We start from the raw sequence: 18,398 nt of genomic DNA, 5'->3' as shown, positions 1-18,398 counted from the left end.
TGAGGCAGATTTATGTGCATTGGAAGCATGCATTCATTAGTACTGCAGCTTTTCCCATCAGCATTATCGCATCCCAAAAGGCTTCCATGTCTGTCATTATGTCTTAAATCAACCCCCCGTGTCCCTCTCTCCAACCAATGAGAAATGACACACGTACAGTCATGCACACACTTCTTCACACTCACCTTCTTGGCCTCCCACAGTTGCTTGGGCAGGGGCTTGCTGACACCTATCAGACCCTCCTCATTAGACAGCGAAGGGAAGGAGAACACTGGAGAAAGAGAGAGAGAGATTAGAGATCATCAACTCCTCACACATCTCTAGTTATTCACACCTATTGAAAGACCAAAAGACTGCAGATCAATCTAGACAAGAGGTTATCAAGTGTTAGGACACTATGGGTGTTTCTCAATATGCATACTACCGTACTAAACACTCTCATGCTCAGAGTGCATTCTCCGAGGATGTTCTCGAGTACGTTCTTGTGAGGACGAGTATGGAGAATGCATAAAACAATACATTTGATAAGCACTCGCACTCCCCCTACTGTATTACCTCACGCTTCACCTCCCCATTCACTGAACCTTCTTCCAAGATATACACAAAGCATGTGAAACGTAATAATCTAGCTAGCCAGCTAGTTAAACAGGCAAAAATGACCTAAAACTAATATTATGCAAGATGTCAATTCTTCGTGGGTAGCTAGCTAACAATTCTTCGTGGCTATCTGGCTAGCTAACAGTACTAATAGCTAGCCAGTTAGCCCTATTGACTTATTATGGGCTTGTGATTTATGGTACATAGGCAGGTAAACATGCCAAAATTAACACAGCATGTATTTATTAAGATTACATATTGTAGTCAGGCAACATATGAGATGTGAATGTGTATTTTGTCTCACTTCAGCTCAAATAATGTCCAACATTGATTAAGAAATGTTGCATCATTTTTTATGTGGTTGCGTCATATTTCTTTGCACAATTTCCCTTGAAGCTTGCATTGATGCATGCTTCAAAATATGTAAAAAACTGAATACGCATTGGAGAAGTGCCTTTCGTGCGCCGTTTCGCCTACTTTGATTTGTACTCATATTCCTCCTACCCTCCCGCGCTCGGAGCACAGTAGTATGCATTTTGAGAAACACCCAATGACTCAGTGGATCTGCATGCAGAATGCCTAGGCAGTGTGTGTGTCCATTCAGGTATTGGGGTGTAAAGGTCAACGATGCTGTGAATGAAGCATGTCTTGTATGCTGACGCACATCTGCACACATACCAGGCAGCAACACATCCAGTGGCAAGCACCCTCACACACACATTATGACCAGAGATCTAGGGGTGTGGGAGCTAGGGGGCAGCAGAAGGCCTCTTCTACACTCTGTGTTGGTAGATATGGAAGCAAGGATGAAGAAAGAGGGGGGAGGAGTTTCAACTCACCATCTCCAGAGCCGTCCACCTCCGCCTCGTTCACACTGGCTGCACTCCGGCCCCCGGAGGAGAGAGAAAGAAATATAGAGGAGAGAGAGAAATATAGGAGAGAGATCAGAGAAAGGAGAGAGAGAGAGAGAGAGAGAGAGAGAGAGAGAGAGAGAGAGAGAGAGAGAGAGAGAGAGAGAGAGAGAGAGAAAAAAGAGAGAGAGAGAGAAAAAAGAGAGAGAGAGAGAGAGAGAGAGAGAGATCAGAGAAAGGAGAGGAGAGAGAGAGATCAGAGAAAGGAGAGGAGAGAGAGAGAGAGAGCAACAGAAAAGATGGGGTAAGAGGGAAGGGGTGAAGAAAGCAGAGGAACATTAGACAATAACATACTTTCACCAGCTGCTCAGATCCGGCCCACTGTGTTTACTTCACTGACAAGATAAATCAACCCTTTGGACATCATCAGCAGGGATTTTGCCTTCCATATGCATATACAGTACCAGTCAAATGTTTGGACACACCTACTCATTCAAGGGTTTTTCTTTATTTTTACTATTTTCTACATTGTAGAATAATAGTGAAGACATCAAATCTATGAAATAACACATATGGAATCATGTAGTAACCAAAACATCAAAATATATTTTAGATTCTTCAAAGTAGCCACCATTCGCCTTGATGACAGCTTTGCACACTCTTGGCATTCTCTCAAGGAGTTCCCACATATGCTGAGCACTTGTTGGGAGCTTTTCCTTCACTCTGCGGTCCAACTCATCCCAAACCATCTCAATTGGGTTGAGGTCGGGTGATTGTGGAGGACAGGTCATCTGATGAAGCACTACATCACTCTCCTTCTTGGTCAAATAGCCCTTACACTGCCTGGAGGTGTGTTGGGTCATTGTCCTGTTGAAAAACAAATTATAGTCTCACTAAGCGCAAACCCCACACCATCACACCTCCTCCTCCATGCTTCATGGTGGGAACCATACATACGGAGATCATCCGTTCACCTACTCTGCGTCTCACAAAGACACAGTGATTGGAACCAAAAATCTCACATTTGGAATCATCAGACCAAAGGACAGATTTCCACCATTCAAATGTCCATTGCTCGCGTTTCTTGGCCCAAGCAAGTCTCTTCTTCTTATTGGTGGCCTTTAGTAGTGGTTTCTTTGCAGCAATTCAACCATGAAGGCCTGATTCACGCAGTCTCCTCTGAACAGTTGATGTTAAGATGTGTATGTTACTTGAACTCAGTGAAGCATTTATTTGGGCTGCAATTTCTGAGGCTGGTAACTCTAATGAACTTATCCTCTGCAGCAGAGGTAACTCTGGGTGTTCCTTTCCTGTGGTGGTTCTCATGAGAGCCAGTTTCATCATAGCGTTTTATGGTTTTTGCGACTGCATTTGAAAAAACTTTCAAAGTTCTTAAAATTTTCCGGATTGACTGACCTTCATGTCTTCAAGTAATGATGGACTGTCGTTTCTCTTCGCTTATTTGAGCTGTTCTTGCCATAATAAGGACTTGGTCTTTTACCAAATAGTGCTATCTTCTGTATACTACTCCTACCTTGTCACAACACAACTGATTGGCTCAAACGCATTAAGAAGGAAAGAAATTCCACAAATTAACAAGGCACACCTGTTAATTGAAATGCATTCCAGGTGACTACCTCATGAAGCTGCTTGAGAGAATGCCATGAGTGTGCAAAGCTGTCATCAAGGCAAAGGGTGGATACTTTCAAGAATCTCAAATATAAAATATATTATGATTTGTTTAACACTTATTTGGTTACTACATGATTCCATGTGTTATTTCATAGTTTTGATGTCTTCACTATTATTCTACAATGTAGAAAATTGTAAAAATAAAGAAGAACCCTGGAATGAGTAGGTGTGTCCAAACTTTTGACTTGTACTGTATTACCACTTCTTAAAACACAGCAGCTGGGCTTAACATAGGAATCATGTTATATAATTTAGTCCCAAATGGCACCCTATCCCCTATGTAGTGCACTACTTTTGATCAAAGCCCATAGGGCTTATTTCAAAATGAGTGCACTAGGTAGGGAATATGGTGCCATTTAGGACACAAGTCTTATTATTATTGTCCAACATCTCAGGAGGTTGGTGGCACCTTAATTGTGGAGAACGGGCTCGTGGCAATGGATGGAGCGGAATAGGTGGAATGGTAAAGAAATACATTAAACACATGGTTTCCAGGTGTTTGATGACATTCCATTTGCTCCGTTCCGGACATTATTATGAGCCGTTCAGCAGCCTCCTGTGTCCAGCCTCCTGTGTCCAACATCAATTCTGGTTGTCTTATCTAAAAAGCTATAGACTCACTGAGGTGAAATAAATAAAGTATATACAGTACTGTGTACGGTAACGACGTGCTAGGGTTGTGGGTTCGATTCCCACGGGGGATATGAAAAATATATATTAATAATAATAATGTATGCACTAACTAAGTCGCTCTGGATAAGAGCGTCTGCTAAATGACTAAAATGTAATGTATTGTGAACCCCTAGAGGGTGTGTTGTGATCTCAGTCCTGGGAAAGAGGGGAAGGAGGGAGAGAGGATTGGTGAGCGACGGAGGGATGGCGGGAGAGAGGGAGGGACGGCGGGAGAGAGGGAGGGACGGCGGGAGAGAGGGGGATAGCGGAAGAAAGAGGGTAAAAAAAAAATAGCCTAAGTGACCAAAGTCCCAGTGAGAATGAAGAGAGGACCATTGTTTTTCCCTCGCCACAAAGATCCCACTGAGAACAGAACCTCTCTTTTTCCTCCCTCTCTTTTACTCTCTCACTCTGTCTCTCTCTCTCGCTCTCTTCCGCTCTCCTCACACACTGCTGGCTGGCTACCAGATGTCTGATCCTCCCCTCCTTCAGTTTACTTCTCTTTTCTTCCTTGTTCACTCTGCCTCTCCCTCTTCTAAACCGTCTGCCATTTTCTGTCTCTCCAAGCCTCTAATAACTGTCTCTTTCCCTCTGCCTTCTTGTTCCCTTTACTCTCCTGGATTCTCTCTTCCTCTTTTCCTCCCATCGTCCTTTCCAATTCTTTCGCTCTTATTCTTTCCTTTTGTCTCCCTCTTCCCCTTTCTCAAGAATCTGGGCCACGTTCAGTATAAAAATATAACCTGAACGCTAACAAAATTAGGACAAGTAATAGAGAATTTCCACGGAAGCTGCTAGCTAAATATGCTAACGAGCGCAAACAAAAATAAACTAATTGCAAAGACAGGCAATCCAGCTCATAAAGTTATACATATATAGGTAGGAGCTACTGAATGTCATTTTTGGTGAGTTTTGACATTTACAAGGAAATGTGAACGAGAGATTGTGCAAATGAACAAAATGTTGACACATGCTTGTCTGAAGGAATTACAGTACTGGCTCTGGAGTAGCATGTGTACACACTGTCTGTGTGGAGTCTGGAGTCGCTAGGGCAACAGGCCTGCCTGCTCTGCTCTGAGAAAAGGGGTGAGGAGCAGACAGGCCAAGAACCAAGAGGACAAAAACGCAAGGAAATCAAGCAGTGGCATCTGTACAGATAACTCATCCAAAGGGCTTTGACTTCTCAAACACGGCAGAAAGCGTACACTATATGATGCCCCGTGACCTTATTAATTCAACCACTTGCTTAGATAACTTGCAAGTTAAAGCAGAATTCTGCGTTTTTCACGCAGAAAAAAATGATAAATTGCATAAGAAATATCTTGCTGCCAGATCTAAAAAGTTTATTGTAATTTCTGCTCGGCATCAGACCAATTTTGTGCTTAAGTTGCACTTCTCAACTCGGATGAGAATTCACGAACAGGCATTCTGTCAGCAGACAGCGCTCTGACTGGTACTTTTCTCAGTGTGGCCAGCCTACCTTTTTCAGGTAAAATGAAAGGGTAACTTTAAGCAAAACATTAGAAAATGTAGCTGGCTACATTCTTTCTATGATAAACATTAAAAACATGATGGCCATGCATCATTTTTTGAAAAACATATTCTATTCTTATTTGCAATAAAAGTGACTCCAAAACACACTCACGCTCTGCGTTGATTCTGTTTGTATTTTAAACTCACGCTTGGCCCGGATCTTTTGCCAATATCCTGTTTAAACTTGTTGGCTAAACAAAGAGAGTAGTAATCCATTCTGGGACCGTAGGAGCCTATCCAAGTCTCACTCTCTCTCTCACTCTCACGCTCATTAACAATTACATCCTCACATCACTCACTGATGTGCAATAACACAACAAATTCCACTGTCTGAGTTTCTGTCACTCTTAACAGAGAGGGGTCAGGGGAGGAATGGAGCATTATTTTAAATACACACACAGACGAGGGAGGGAGTGAGGCGGGGGGGAGGGGGGGGAGGGAAGGTATAGAGAGGGGAGAGATGATAAAGAGAAAGAAGAGAGGATGAGAAAGAATAAGTAGTGATGTGGAGGTAAAGGGGGAAAAAAAGACGCATCAGACACAGAGGAGAGAGGAATGGAGGAAAGGGAAACAGGAGAGAAAGAGAGGAGTGAAGTCTCTACAGGCCCAGGAGTGTCCCAGCCAGGCATACAGAAACTCTTCTTATCTCACCACTTAGATATTTTAATAAGGCACACTGACAGTGTAGACAGGAAATAATTCAATATCTTTCTACGTCGTCTCAGTAAGGTTTAGACATTTTTTATAAACCTTACTTAGACGTTGTAGAAATATATATGAAATTATTTCCTGCATACACTGTCTAATGTTTACACTGATTACAATTAACACAACATGATGACCTAATATACCAGTGTTTCTCAAACCTCTCCTCAAGAACCTCCAACCAGTTCCACATAATTGATACATTCCAGAACTGGTACAATGCGCGCATAGAAAGTGGATGGATGCGTGTCACAATGGTAAAATGTAAACAGGAGACAACATCATTTTTGGAGACATGGTATCGACACGGCAGCACTACCGTAGCTAGCAAAATAGTGTGGAAGCGATTGCTAACTGTAAACCATTTTACCCGTCTAGCTAATCATCGTGGCTAACTGGGGGGTGAAAACAACTCCCTTATTTACTGTTAAATAGCCACCGCAAAACTCTTTGGGCTCTGTTCAGAAGAAGTGCACTGTGCAGGGAATAGGGTGCCATTTGGTACGCAGTCACATTTAGAAGGTGGACACGTGATGGCTGCTTTATTTGTATCCATTCAGGAAACTATTGTAGATGTAGAGGTGTGTGCGCAGTTAGAAAGAGGTGTGTGTAGGTGAGGTGTGTGTGTTTGTGAATGTATGCAGGTGTGTGCAAATGGTACGTATGGGCGTGTGTTTGCGCACGTGCAGATGCAAAGAAGTGTGTGTGTAGATGAGATGTGTATGCATGCGTGTGTGTGCAGACGCTGTGTGTGTGTGTGTTCTCACCGTTGCGCTGGGGGGGCCCTCTGCCCATCTGCTGGTTTATGCCAAAGGGGTCCTGGGGGTTCATAGCACTCGTATGAAGAGCCGAGTCCGAGTTGGTTCTGTGGAGGAGGAGAGAGGGAGGAGGAGGAGGGGATGGAAGAGGAAGAGGAGAGAGGAAGGAGGGAGGATGGAGGGAGGGAGGAGGAGAGAGGGAGGAGGGTGTTAGTATTCTGAGTCAGTGGTGGACAGAGGCTGAGAACGCCTCGCGGCTAGGTCAGAGAGTCATTCAGTGGTGGGCCCGCACTCTGCTCTGCTTCCACACACTCGTACGTCCACACACACACACACACACACACACACGTGCACGCTCAAACGTACACACCCACACATGCACACACCCCTCTCTCTCTCTCAGATGCACACACACACCTCTTTCACTGGCTACAGCTGAGGGATTTCTCAAGGGCTCTTCATGAAGCTCCAATGGCTGTGTTTATGCTTCACTCTCCCTCTCAGGACAAATCTCTCCCTCCCTCTTTCTCTCTCCCCATCCCTCACTTTCTCTTCCTCTTGAGGATGCACCTCTGGACACCCTCTTTCTCTGGGTGGTTATAACATCTCTCTGTGCAGTCCCTAAATTATCTGAGACCACACCAGGTTCATTAGGGCACACCGTATCAAAGCACTTTGCAACAGAAAACAAAAACAAGTGTGTCTTATTGGACAAGTACAGATAGATGGTAGCGCCCCGTTTCTGAACTTTTCTATCGTTTTCCTCCCATTGAACACGCCCTAGAGCTCAGTATGGTTCATAACAGAGAGTCAATTAATTAATTCATTAACAGCATATCATCTATAACGATTTACATAATAACATTGGTGATTAACAACATGTCCTTTAAATGTCAAATATCCACATTTATGTAAATAAAACATTGTAACATTTGCAATTGGCATCGTAACACCAGCATCACATCAGGAAACAGACAGATGGTCCAAAGGAAGACCAAACGATAAATGCAAATTAGTAAATAAATTAAATAGTAGTGAATAAATCCACTGTGAATCAGGAGGCACGGTGTTAGGTAGCGTTGGCGGTGGCAGCAGCGACAGGGTAGGGGGCGACAGCCTTACCCACCCAGTCACACGGTCCTACAGCTGGGTTAGTGACAATGACAGAAGAAAAAAGACTGATTAGTGTTACTAGCATAGAGAGAGAGAGAGAGAGAGAGGGGGAGAGAGAGGGGGAGAGAGAGGGGGAGAGAGAGGGGGAGAGAGAGGGGGAGATAGAGGGGGAGATAGAGGGGGAGATAGAGGGGGAGATAGAGGGGGAGATAGAGGGGGAGAGCAAGCGGTAGAGGGGGAGAGAGGTAGAGGGGGAGAGAGAGAGAGGTAGTGGGAGAGAGAGGGAGACAGAGAGGGAGAGAGAGAGAGAGAGAGAGAGAGAGAGAGAGATAGAGACAGAAAGGGAGAGAGAGAGGGAGAGAGAGAGGGGGAGAGAGTGCTAACAGACACAGTAGTCTGTCTTGTGCTCCAACTTGCTAGAGACAGATGAACAGATATCTAAAAAAAGAGGAAAAACAAGAGGGTGATTGAGGAGAGGAAGAGGGCATACAAAAGATAGAGCAAGAGAGGACACGAGAGAGCATGAGAGAGATTAAAATAGAGAGGAGAGAGAGAGCAGGGGGGGAAAGGGGGAGTGAGAGTGAGTGAGAATGAGAGGAAGGATTGGGCAGTCTACAACAGAGAGGAGAGACAGAGCAGTCCGGCGGAGTGGTTGGTCTGTGTGAGAGAGAAAGAAAGAGAGGAGGCTGAGAGATCAAAGGTCACCTGTTGAGCTGTGATATTAATCTAAATCCTGGTCGTTTCTCCTCGGCCCAAGGCTGCTGCTCCCTTGAAAGAGAGAGAGGGAGAGAGAGAGAAACATCACGCTCGTTTAGTAGTTTAATCGAGCTCAGAAAGACCTGGATGCTGAAAGAGATTCCCGTGGTACATGGTTAGTTTAGGAGAGAGAAAGAGAGAGAGAGAGAGAGAGAGAGAGAGGTAGAGCAAGAGAGAATAGGTTGAAATTCTAAGGTGAGGAGCGAAATCTGGGAGAGGGGGCTGGATACAGGTCTACTAATGTGGACTGACTACAGGTCTGGAAACAGGTCTACAATACTGTCCAAACGTATTGAGTAAGTAAAATAACCCCCTAAAAAACAAATAATGTCCACCAGACATTTAACTATGCTTTGTGGAAAGTAAATATTTTTCTGGCGGAACCGACTACACCTATTACCCCTATACACTATCCCAAAAAAGTATACTTTTTAAAAAGATATACAGTGAGGGAAAAAAAGTATTTGATGACAACAGTTGGTGCGATTATTCGCAAATGGAAGAAACACAAAATAACTGTCAATTTCCCTCGGCCTGGGGCTCCATGCAAGATCTCACCTCGTGGAGTTGCAATGATCATGAGAACGGTGAGGAATCAGCCCAGAACTACACGGGAGGATCTTGTCAATGATTTCAAGGCAGCTGGGACCATAGTCACCAAGAAAACAATTGGTAACACACTACGCCGTGTAGGACTGAAATCCTGCAGCGCCGCAAGGTCCCCCTGCTCAAGAAAGCACATATACGGGGCCGTCTGAAGTTTGCCAATGAACATCTGAATGAATCAGAGGAGAACTAGGTGAAAGTGTTGTGGTCAGATGAGACCAAAATTGAGCTCTTTGGCATCAACTCAACTCGCCGTGTTTGGAGGAGGAGGAATGCTGCCTATGACCCCAAGAACACCATCCCCACCGTCAAACATGGAGGTGGAAACATTATGCTTTGGGGGTGTTTTTCTGCTAAGGGGACAGGACAACTTCACCGCATCAAAGGGACGATGGTCGGGGCCATGTACCGTCAAATCTTGGGTGAGAACCTCCTTCCCTCAGCCAGGGCATTGAAAATGGGTAGTGGATGGGTATTCCAGCATGACAATGACCCAAAACACATGGCCAAGGCAACAAAGGAGTGGCTCAAGAAGAAGCACATTAAGGTCCTGGAGTGGCCTAGCCAGTCTCCAGATCTTAATCCCATAGAAAATCTGTGTAGGGAGCTGAAGGTTCGAGTTGCCAAACGTCAGCCTCGAAACCTTAATGACTTGGAGAAGATCTGCAAAGAGGAGTGGAACAAAATCCCTCCTGAGATGTGTGCAAACCTGGTGGCCAACTACAAGAAACATCTGACCTCTGTGATTGCCGACAAGGGTTTTGCCACCAAGTACTAAGTCATGTTTGCAGAGGGGTCAAATACTTATTTCTCTCATTAAAATGCTAATCAATTTATAACATTTTTGACATGCATTTTTCTGGATTTTTTTGTTGTTATTTTGTCTCTCACTGTTCAAATAAACCTACCATTAAAATTATAGACTGATCATGTCTTTGTCAGTGGGCAAACATACAAAATCAGCAGGGGATCAAATACTTTTTTCCCCTCACTGTATACAGATCTCAGAAAGTAACTACTTTTGTAAACTATTTGAAATCAGATCTGAGAAAGCAAATAGAAGAAGAAAAAAAACATTTGAATATTTTATTAGCATGTTGTTACATAATACCTTGGTAAATGCATTTTAATTGCATAGCATTGAGCTGAGAGTTTCTGTAACTACTGTACACAAGAGGAATAGTGACTGTTCCTTATTCCACTGATGTTATAACTCCATCATTACGCAATTATAAAGCAGGATAATAACTGATACAATAGATTGTTTGTTTAGACCCCATTTGGTTGTGCTGTCCAGTAAAACATGTTGACAACTAAAATCATTTTAATGTGTGGTTTTTACACTTGCTTTTGGATACTAGTTTTGTCTGCCAAAACAAGTGCATGGATCTAGACGTTCACTGTGTGCACAGGGTTCTCGTTTTATTTGTAATAGTTTACCAGACCGTGCCAGGTGTGTGGGCGTGAACAGGTCCCTATGAGATTGTGGAGAGCCCGGTATTAACCGTTTTAAACTGAATCCTCATGTCGGACAACTGGGATTCAACTGGGAGTTGACGGGAAGCAACAAGCAGAGTTAAACTATGGGGGACCAGCCCTGCTCGCCAGGGACGGAACAGGAGCACTAACAACATGTAGACCTAACCAGGTGGACTAGCTGTGCCAAAGTTCTGTAGATGATACAATACAGTCCATCTTCATTGATCCAGACAACAGGGGATTGTGGTTATTCTTGCCGTCCTACACTACTGGCTGGGAGGGAGCAGCACAGGGAGAGCCACAGAGAAGGTTAGAGGTTAAGTGCCTTTCTCTCAAGGGCACATCTGCAGTAGGTGGCACCTGAGATATTGATGCCAGCAACACAGCGGTTGCCGCCTCTCTCTCACCATAGCCCTAGAGCACCAGGAACTGTAAGACAACTGTAGATCAAACCAGAACATAAACAAAGTGAAACCAAGAAAAAACACGTAAAAAACCCTACTAACTTTTCATTTGACAAATTAATTGTATTGCTATTCCTTACAACCCTTAGGCTACATCCACACTTTCTCACATGGCAGACAGACACAATTATCTGTGAAAATGAGCAAAGCATCAATCAAGTTAAAAACCAACGCAAAATCTCCATCTCTGTAAATCTCTTCAAAACAACCCTTATGTGAAGAAACAGAAATCTGACAGCCTCACTGTAGTTGACTAGTGAACAGCTGCTGTGACAGTGGAAGACACCAGCTGAAAGGAGAAGAGAGACTCTCTTCAGGAGAAACCCACTGATTTTCAGCCATGACTACATTTAGATTACTGAATTTAGCGATTACAAGCTCACCCTGCTACTCTCACACATTGTGGTCTGATAAAGTGTGTAATACAATGATAAGCTCACTGGAAATAGCCTCTGTGAACCCCAAATCAACCCCTAGCCGTAGCCCCTACCCCCCAGTCACTTGTTTGACATACATTGTAACGTGAAAAATCTGAGTCTCAGTGTCACTCTGTTGCCGTGCAATTACCCTTGTGTCAAAGATCCATCTTGCCCTCTGATAGACCAGGGGTATGGTCGCCATATTGTTTACACCTATGCAATCCTCTCAAATCTACGCAAGTACACTGCCTAAGGGCCGGCAGTAGGGTTTGATTTGGGATTCAGGGCCAGAGTAAGGGGGATAGCCAACTTCCCAGTCCAAACATGTTCTTCTTAGATGGGAACCATCGTTGCCAAGGCCTGCAGATCTCCCATCTGCCTACAGGGGGCGATCTCTGCCTCTCTCCTGAGGGGGCTTTGGACTGCATTGTGTGGGGCTAATAAAAACGGACCACACCAACCTGTCATATCACTAAGCTCTGACACACACTGGGGGTATTGTATTTAGGCCCAGCAAAGTACACACTCCAGGAAGATGGACTTTGGAGCCAGTGGGATATATACCAAATGTGCAAACTCCACCCACCCTGCACTTTCAGCCGGGTGTTCTGCGATGCTATGCCAGTACACACACACACACACACACACACACACACGTCGCATGGCCTGCTCTCCCCAGATGACAGCGGCTTTATTACACATTTCCAAGTAAAGCTGTGTCCCTCCTCCCCCCTGTACTGTTTTGGGGCTTAGCAGCATGGGCCATATGGAGTTGGAACAGCCACACACGCCTTCCCCTCCCCTTGTATCATTTAGTTTCTCTGTCTCTATCCATCTCTCCCTTTCCCTCTGTCCATTCCTCACCCTTCCCTGTGCTTCTGTCTTTCTCTCCCTGTATGACTTCCTCCCGCTCCCCATCTATCCCAGCTAGCAGGATGGCCATCCTTAACTGTAAGTCAACATACTCACTGGTACAGGTTTGTCTACAAGAACATCTTAGGGCAGCTGCCACCATATTTATTATTCACCCTACAGAATCATGGAGATTTCCATCTGAGCTCACAGAAATGCATTTGATATAATATTCCCAACACAAGAACAGAGTTTCGTAGGAGTGATTTTAGCTTTGCTGGCCCGTCATCGTGGAACAGTTTACAAAAGGATTTAAAACTGGATATTTTTATTCTGATTGGAGGGCTGCTGACAACATATTGCATATGTTTTGAAACCTGCTCTTTTAAGCTCCCCTATGCACTTTGCACTGTGTTAACTTCCATTCATTGTGTAGTGGTGTGTCTTATATGGAACTATATGTGTGCTGCTTCTCCAGGGCTCACTTGGAAAAGAGATGTAAGTCTCAATGTGTCTCTGGTTAAATAAAGAATGAATAAACACAACATCCCTCCTTTCCACATCCTCCATCCCTTCAGAGGATAGAAAGACATCTGTAAATTAAAAGACTTGTGATAACAATGAGGCCTGCCAGACGATTAAAGGCTGTACAGCGGCCAGAGGAGAAACAGAATCACACAGATATGAGGATTACTGCCGCGAATTACACAACCAAACAGCCAAAGTGGTCAAATATTGCTCAGTGTGTATGGCGCACGCTGCTTTGGCCGTCTGATGCCATTCGTTACCAAGGGTCTTCATTTAGCTACACTACTGTACTGCTACAGCACAGCTGGGCCCCAAATGGCAGCCTATTCCCTACATAGGGCACTACTTTTGACCAGAGCACTATGGACCCTGGTCAAAAGTAGTGCACCTAGGGAATAGGGTGCCATTGAGGGCACACTGTGAGCTGGTGTGAGAGAGAGGAAATTATCTTAGCATACGTTAACCAAAATAGAGGCTTGTTGTTAATGGGTGGGTGGTAGTAAATATTTAAACAGACCACCTAAGCAGAAGATAAAGGGACTCTAGAATCAGAACAGAACTACATCACAGGCTCACACAGAAAGAGCACAGGAATGTCTAAATCCCATCCCCAGGAGGGCCTTTTAGTTAGTCTATCCCCTGGGGAGGTCAGCGTAAGAACCTATCCCTGTGGAGAACAAGCCGGGCTGGGAAGAGAGTAGGGCCAGGGAAAGATGGGTGGTGTGTACAGTGCCTTCGGAAAGTATTTCCATCCCTTGACTTTTTCCACATTTTGTTGTGTTAGAAAGTGGGAATAAAATGGATTTAACTGTCATTTTTTGTCAACTATCTACACAAAATACTCTGTAATATAATATAATAATATAAATAATAATATGCCATTTAGCAGACGCTTTTATCCAAAGCGACTTAGTTATGTGCGCATACATTTTTACGTATGGGTGGTCCTGGGGATCGAACCCACTACCCTGGCGTTACAAGCGCCATGCTGTACCAATTGAGCTACAGAGGATATCAAAGTGGAAGAAAAAAATCTAACATTTGTAATGGAAAATAAAACACTAATATATGTTGATTAGATAAGTCTTCAACCCCCTGAGTCAACGCATGTTAGAATCACCTTTGGCAGCGATGTGAGACTTTCTGGGAAAGTCTCTAAGAACTTTGCACACCTGGATTGTACAATATTTGCACATTATTATTTTTAAAATTATTCAAGCTCTGTCATTTTGGTTGTTGATCATTGCTAGACATTTTCAAGTCTTGCCATTACTTTCAAGACAATTTAAGTTAAAACTGTAACTAGGCCACTCAGGAACATTCAATGTCGTCTTGGTAAGCATCTCCAGTGTAGATTTGGCCTTGTGTTTTAGGTTATTGTCCTGCTGAAAGGTGAATTTGTCTCCCAGTGTCTGTTGGAAAGCAGACTGAACCAGGTTGTCCTCTAGGATTTTGCATATGCTTAGCTCTATTTCGTTAATTTTTTTCATAAAAAAAACTCCCTAGTCTTTGCCGATGACAAGCATACCCATAACATGATGCAACCACCACCATTCTTGAAAATATGAAGAGCGGTAATCAGTGTTGGATTTGCCCCAAACATAACGCTTTGTATTCAGGACAAAGTTAATTCCTTTGCCAAATGTTTTGCAGTTTTACTTTAGTGCCTTATTGCAAACAGGATGCATGTTTTGGAATATGTTTATTCTGTACAGGCTTCCTTCTTTTCACTCAGTCAAATCAGGTTAGTATTGTGGAGTAACTACAATGTTGTTGATCCATCCTCAGTTTTCTCCTATCACAGCCATTAAACTCTAACTTTTAAAAGGGTGAAATCCCTGAGTGGTTTCCTTCCTCTCCGGCAACCGAGTTAAGAAGGACGCCTGTATCTTTGTAGTGACTGGGTGTATTGATACACCATCCAAAGTGTAACTAAGAACTTCCCCACGCTCAAGGAGATATTCAATGTCTGCTTTTTGTATTTATTTATACCCATCTAGGTGCCCTTCTTTGTGAGGCATTGGAAAACCTCCCTGGTCTTTGTGGTTGAATATGTGTTTGAAATTCACTGCTCGACTGAGAGACCTTACAGATAATTGTATGTGTGCGATACTGAGATGAGGTAGTCATTTAAAAAATCATGTTAAACACTATTATTGCACACCGAGTCCATGCAACTTATTATGTGACTTGTTAAGCACATTTTTACTCCTGAACGTATTTAGGCTTGCCATAACAAAGAGGTTGAATACTTATCGATTCAAGACATTTCAGCTTTTAATTTTTCATTAATTTGTAGAAATTACGAAAACATTGTTTGACTTTCACATTATGGGCTATTGTGTGTAATCCATTTTAAAATTAGGCTGTAAAACAAAAAAATTGAAAAAGTCAAGGGGTGTGAATAGTTTCTGAAGGCACTGTAGGTGGGGGTGGAGGAGGGCGTGGGACAGGGAGAGAGCCTGTGACCCCGGTGACTGACCTGGTTCAGCTGGGCTCCATAGGGACACATCAGTGCCTCTTGCCCAGGGCCCAAGTCTCAAGACCCAGGGTGCAGGGCCTTAGCCAAGGACCCCCTCTACCCAGACACTGGTGGGGCTAAAACCCCACTGGTGGGACCAACGCTCTCTCTTGGGGAGTAGCGTACTGAGAAACCTGCTCCAAATACACAACCTGACCTCTTCTTCACTGGGGTCACACCAGACACACTGAACACCCACTATAAACAGGCCATGAGAAGAGGGGGAAGCGAGCGAAAGAAATGGAGAGAGAAAGAGAAGGGAGGGAGAAAGGGAGAGCGAGAGAGAAAGAGAGATAGAGAAAGAGAGAGATGGAGAGACCAAAAGCAAGGAAGAGGAAGAGAGGGGGATATATTTGGGTATTTTGCACCACATTCATAAACTCCTCCGGAGAGATCTAACAGGTCAGGTCAAGCAGCCATATTTAGATGTGAGAGAACCACAACCCTAAAATAACAATCTGGAGGGGGAAATAATGATAAAATCTGTTGGCCCGACAGCTAGTCAGAGAGAGGACAGTGCACTACATAGGGAATAGGGTGCCATTTGGGACGTAGCCAGGGACTGTGTGTGTGAACGGTGCGGTTCCCCCTAGCTGCATATTTGCCGTGCTTGCCTGGCCCGCGCTGCCAATCCCAAAGCATTGACCCCATTGGTCTCTAAGCCCACTGATCTGAAAGCAGGTTTTAGACAAGCCAGCAGCCTGCAATGCATCTCTACGCACTGGAGTGGTTTCACAACGCTAGACAGAGGAGCACAATCACACATGCACACACGTGTACTATACACACACACAGCGCCATACAATACTAATGGATACAATGCCTCCCAAGAAGAACACACACACGCTTGCTATCTACACTCTGGATCTGCACTTCATCCTCTCGTAAATGTCTGTTTGATGACAGCCGGAGACACTAAGCCTGTGTGTAGACAGCGGGCTCGGATCTGCTCTCTGGGGCACGGGCAGCGCTGAAAGGGTTAAGGGGATTTGTGGCTCGTCTCCAGGCAACCTGCCTGGGCGGTAATACAGTGCAGATGTGGCCGGCACTGTAAACACTTCCCGCTATCTCCCCTGAGAGGGACCAGCGCTGGAGCATCTGCCTCCCAGACCCATACTGAATCTCAGCAACAAGACTCCCAGAGTCATGCAGACACACATAAACAGATCAACACCACTACAAAAACACAGTGAAAGAGCCAAACTGAGAGCAACAAAACAGACACCACCACTAGACAGGAAACACTACCAGACCCATAATGACACAGACCTGAAATACTACCAGATCGATACACTCCAAGAACCACACACTCACAGACTTAATGCTACCTTCCCATCAGTGTTGAGCTGTATAAGAGCATCTGCTTAATGACTAAAACGCTAAATGTATTTACCATTATCTAGGAAGAACAGCCCACCCCACGGCACAGGCTAGGTCTGCTGCCACCCACGGAAACACATTGACGCTACTTGGTTTCAATACAAAATGTCCCTGTTTAAAGCCTGTAGATGAGCACTTCTTAGGTCAAGGAAAACATCTAAAGGGGAAACTGCTTCCCATTGAACATTTGAAGAATGTAACATCACATGGGCACTACTACGACCACAACATATGTAAGTGCCCAACCTCAGGGTCAAAAATAGGTCCGGTTGGCTTGAGACTCAACGGTCCCAACAGTAGACTGACAGTCAGCAGACGCTAAGCTAAACACAAAGTAGCTAGCTCTACTTTGTTGGGGTAAGGTGAAGTTTCCTCCAGGTGCTGGTCTTGGGTCAGTTTAGCAATTTCCCCATTAATGGTTAAGGTTAGGATTCGGGAAGGGGAAGCGGATCCTAGATCTGTACCTAGGAGAAACTTACCCCACCCTCCTCCCTGAACGTCCTTTGTTTCACACGAGAGCCTACAGCTGATGCAGAAACCCATCCACCAAGCTCCGACGCAATACATTCTATGTTCCATGCTAGACTGTGCAATCATGTGTTGCTGGTATTATGTCCTTGGGAACTCCGCGTCAGCGTTGATGGCCCCATCTGCCTCGTGCATTCAGAGGATGGGACTCGGGGAGAATCTCCATTGCATACTCCTCGCATCCTTTCTCCTCACCTCCTCAAAACCCATTGGAGGAAAAGGTCAGAGGGGAGGGACCTCTGGCTTTCTCGTCCAATGGGTTTTGAGGCGGCGAGGATGGGGGACGCGAGGAGTATACAATTGAGATTCTTCCTCAGTTTAGCACTACCCTAGCTTAGGCAAGTGGTTCTCCAATGTTTTTGTGCAGTGACTGGACAAGATTACATGTCACCGACAGAATATCCACAACAACCTGCTTTGACCCAGAAGGAAATCGGCCACAAGTGGCTTCTGATCCACCAGTTGAGAAGCAGGGTCCCAGCAGACCAATGACCTCCACATTAGTGCTGTCACTTACTACCAGTCTCTACCATACTACATACAATACTTGATTTTTGAAGCAAACTAAACTCTATGGTCCTTTATAACCCCAGTGCAGTCAACATTCTGTTTTTCCTGTGTTTTGTATTATCTTGTACAACAGCTGATGAAACGAACACTGTAAAAGTGTGAAACATTTAGATCAGTGTTATTACCTGATACAGTAGTTGCCCGATAGTTGCTAATTGAAAATTAAATCTACACAGACCTTCACAGAAGGCGGATTCATAGCCAACTTTGACCTTTTTCCATTTCCCTACACCAGCAATAACATCTGCTAAATATGTGTATGCGACCAATAAAATGTGATTTGATGGCAGGGGCTACCACTGAAAAGCACTTAAAATACAAGACAGGCCTGACCCAAATTACTCCCAGATCTTCTCACCAATCTAGCTTGGACATTC

At 44.4% G+C, this 18,398-nt stretch overlaps 1 protein-coding gene across 4 annotated transcripts in view; it reads right to left on the bottom strand.

Moving 5' to 3' along the window:
* crtc3 (CREB regulated transcription coactivator 3) overlaps positions 1-18,398 on the bottom strand; it is an 84,828-nt gene that overhangs the window by 24,641 nt on the left and 41,789 nt on the right. For 3 of the 4 annotated variants that reach the window (XM_084154339.1, XM_084154342.1, XM_084154340.1), the window contains exons 5-8: positions 8,624-8,686; positions 6,815-6,912; positions 1,437-1,475; positions 186-271 (exon numbers count right to left, since the gene is read on the bottom strand). In XM_084154339.1, coding sequence (XP_084010465.1) covers positions 186-271; positions 1,437-1,475; positions 6,815-6,912; positions 8,624-8,686 — 286 coding nt within the window. The remainder of the gene's footprint in view (positions 1-185; positions 272-1,436; positions 1,476-6,814; positions 6,913-8,623; positions 8,687-18,398) is intronic. The other variant, XM_084154341.1, reaches the window with a different exon arrangement.

Source organism: Coregonus lavaretus (genome assembly GCF_964263955.1).
Source record: "Coregonus lavaretus genome assembly, chromosome: 37".
NCBI classification, from domain to species: Eukaryota; Metazoa; Chordata; class Actinopteri; order Salmoniformes; family Salmonidae; genus Coregonus; species Coregonus lavaretus.
The sequence above is the reverse complement of the archived record's forward strand: the minus strand, read 5'-3'. Positions and strand labels throughout refer to the sequence as shown.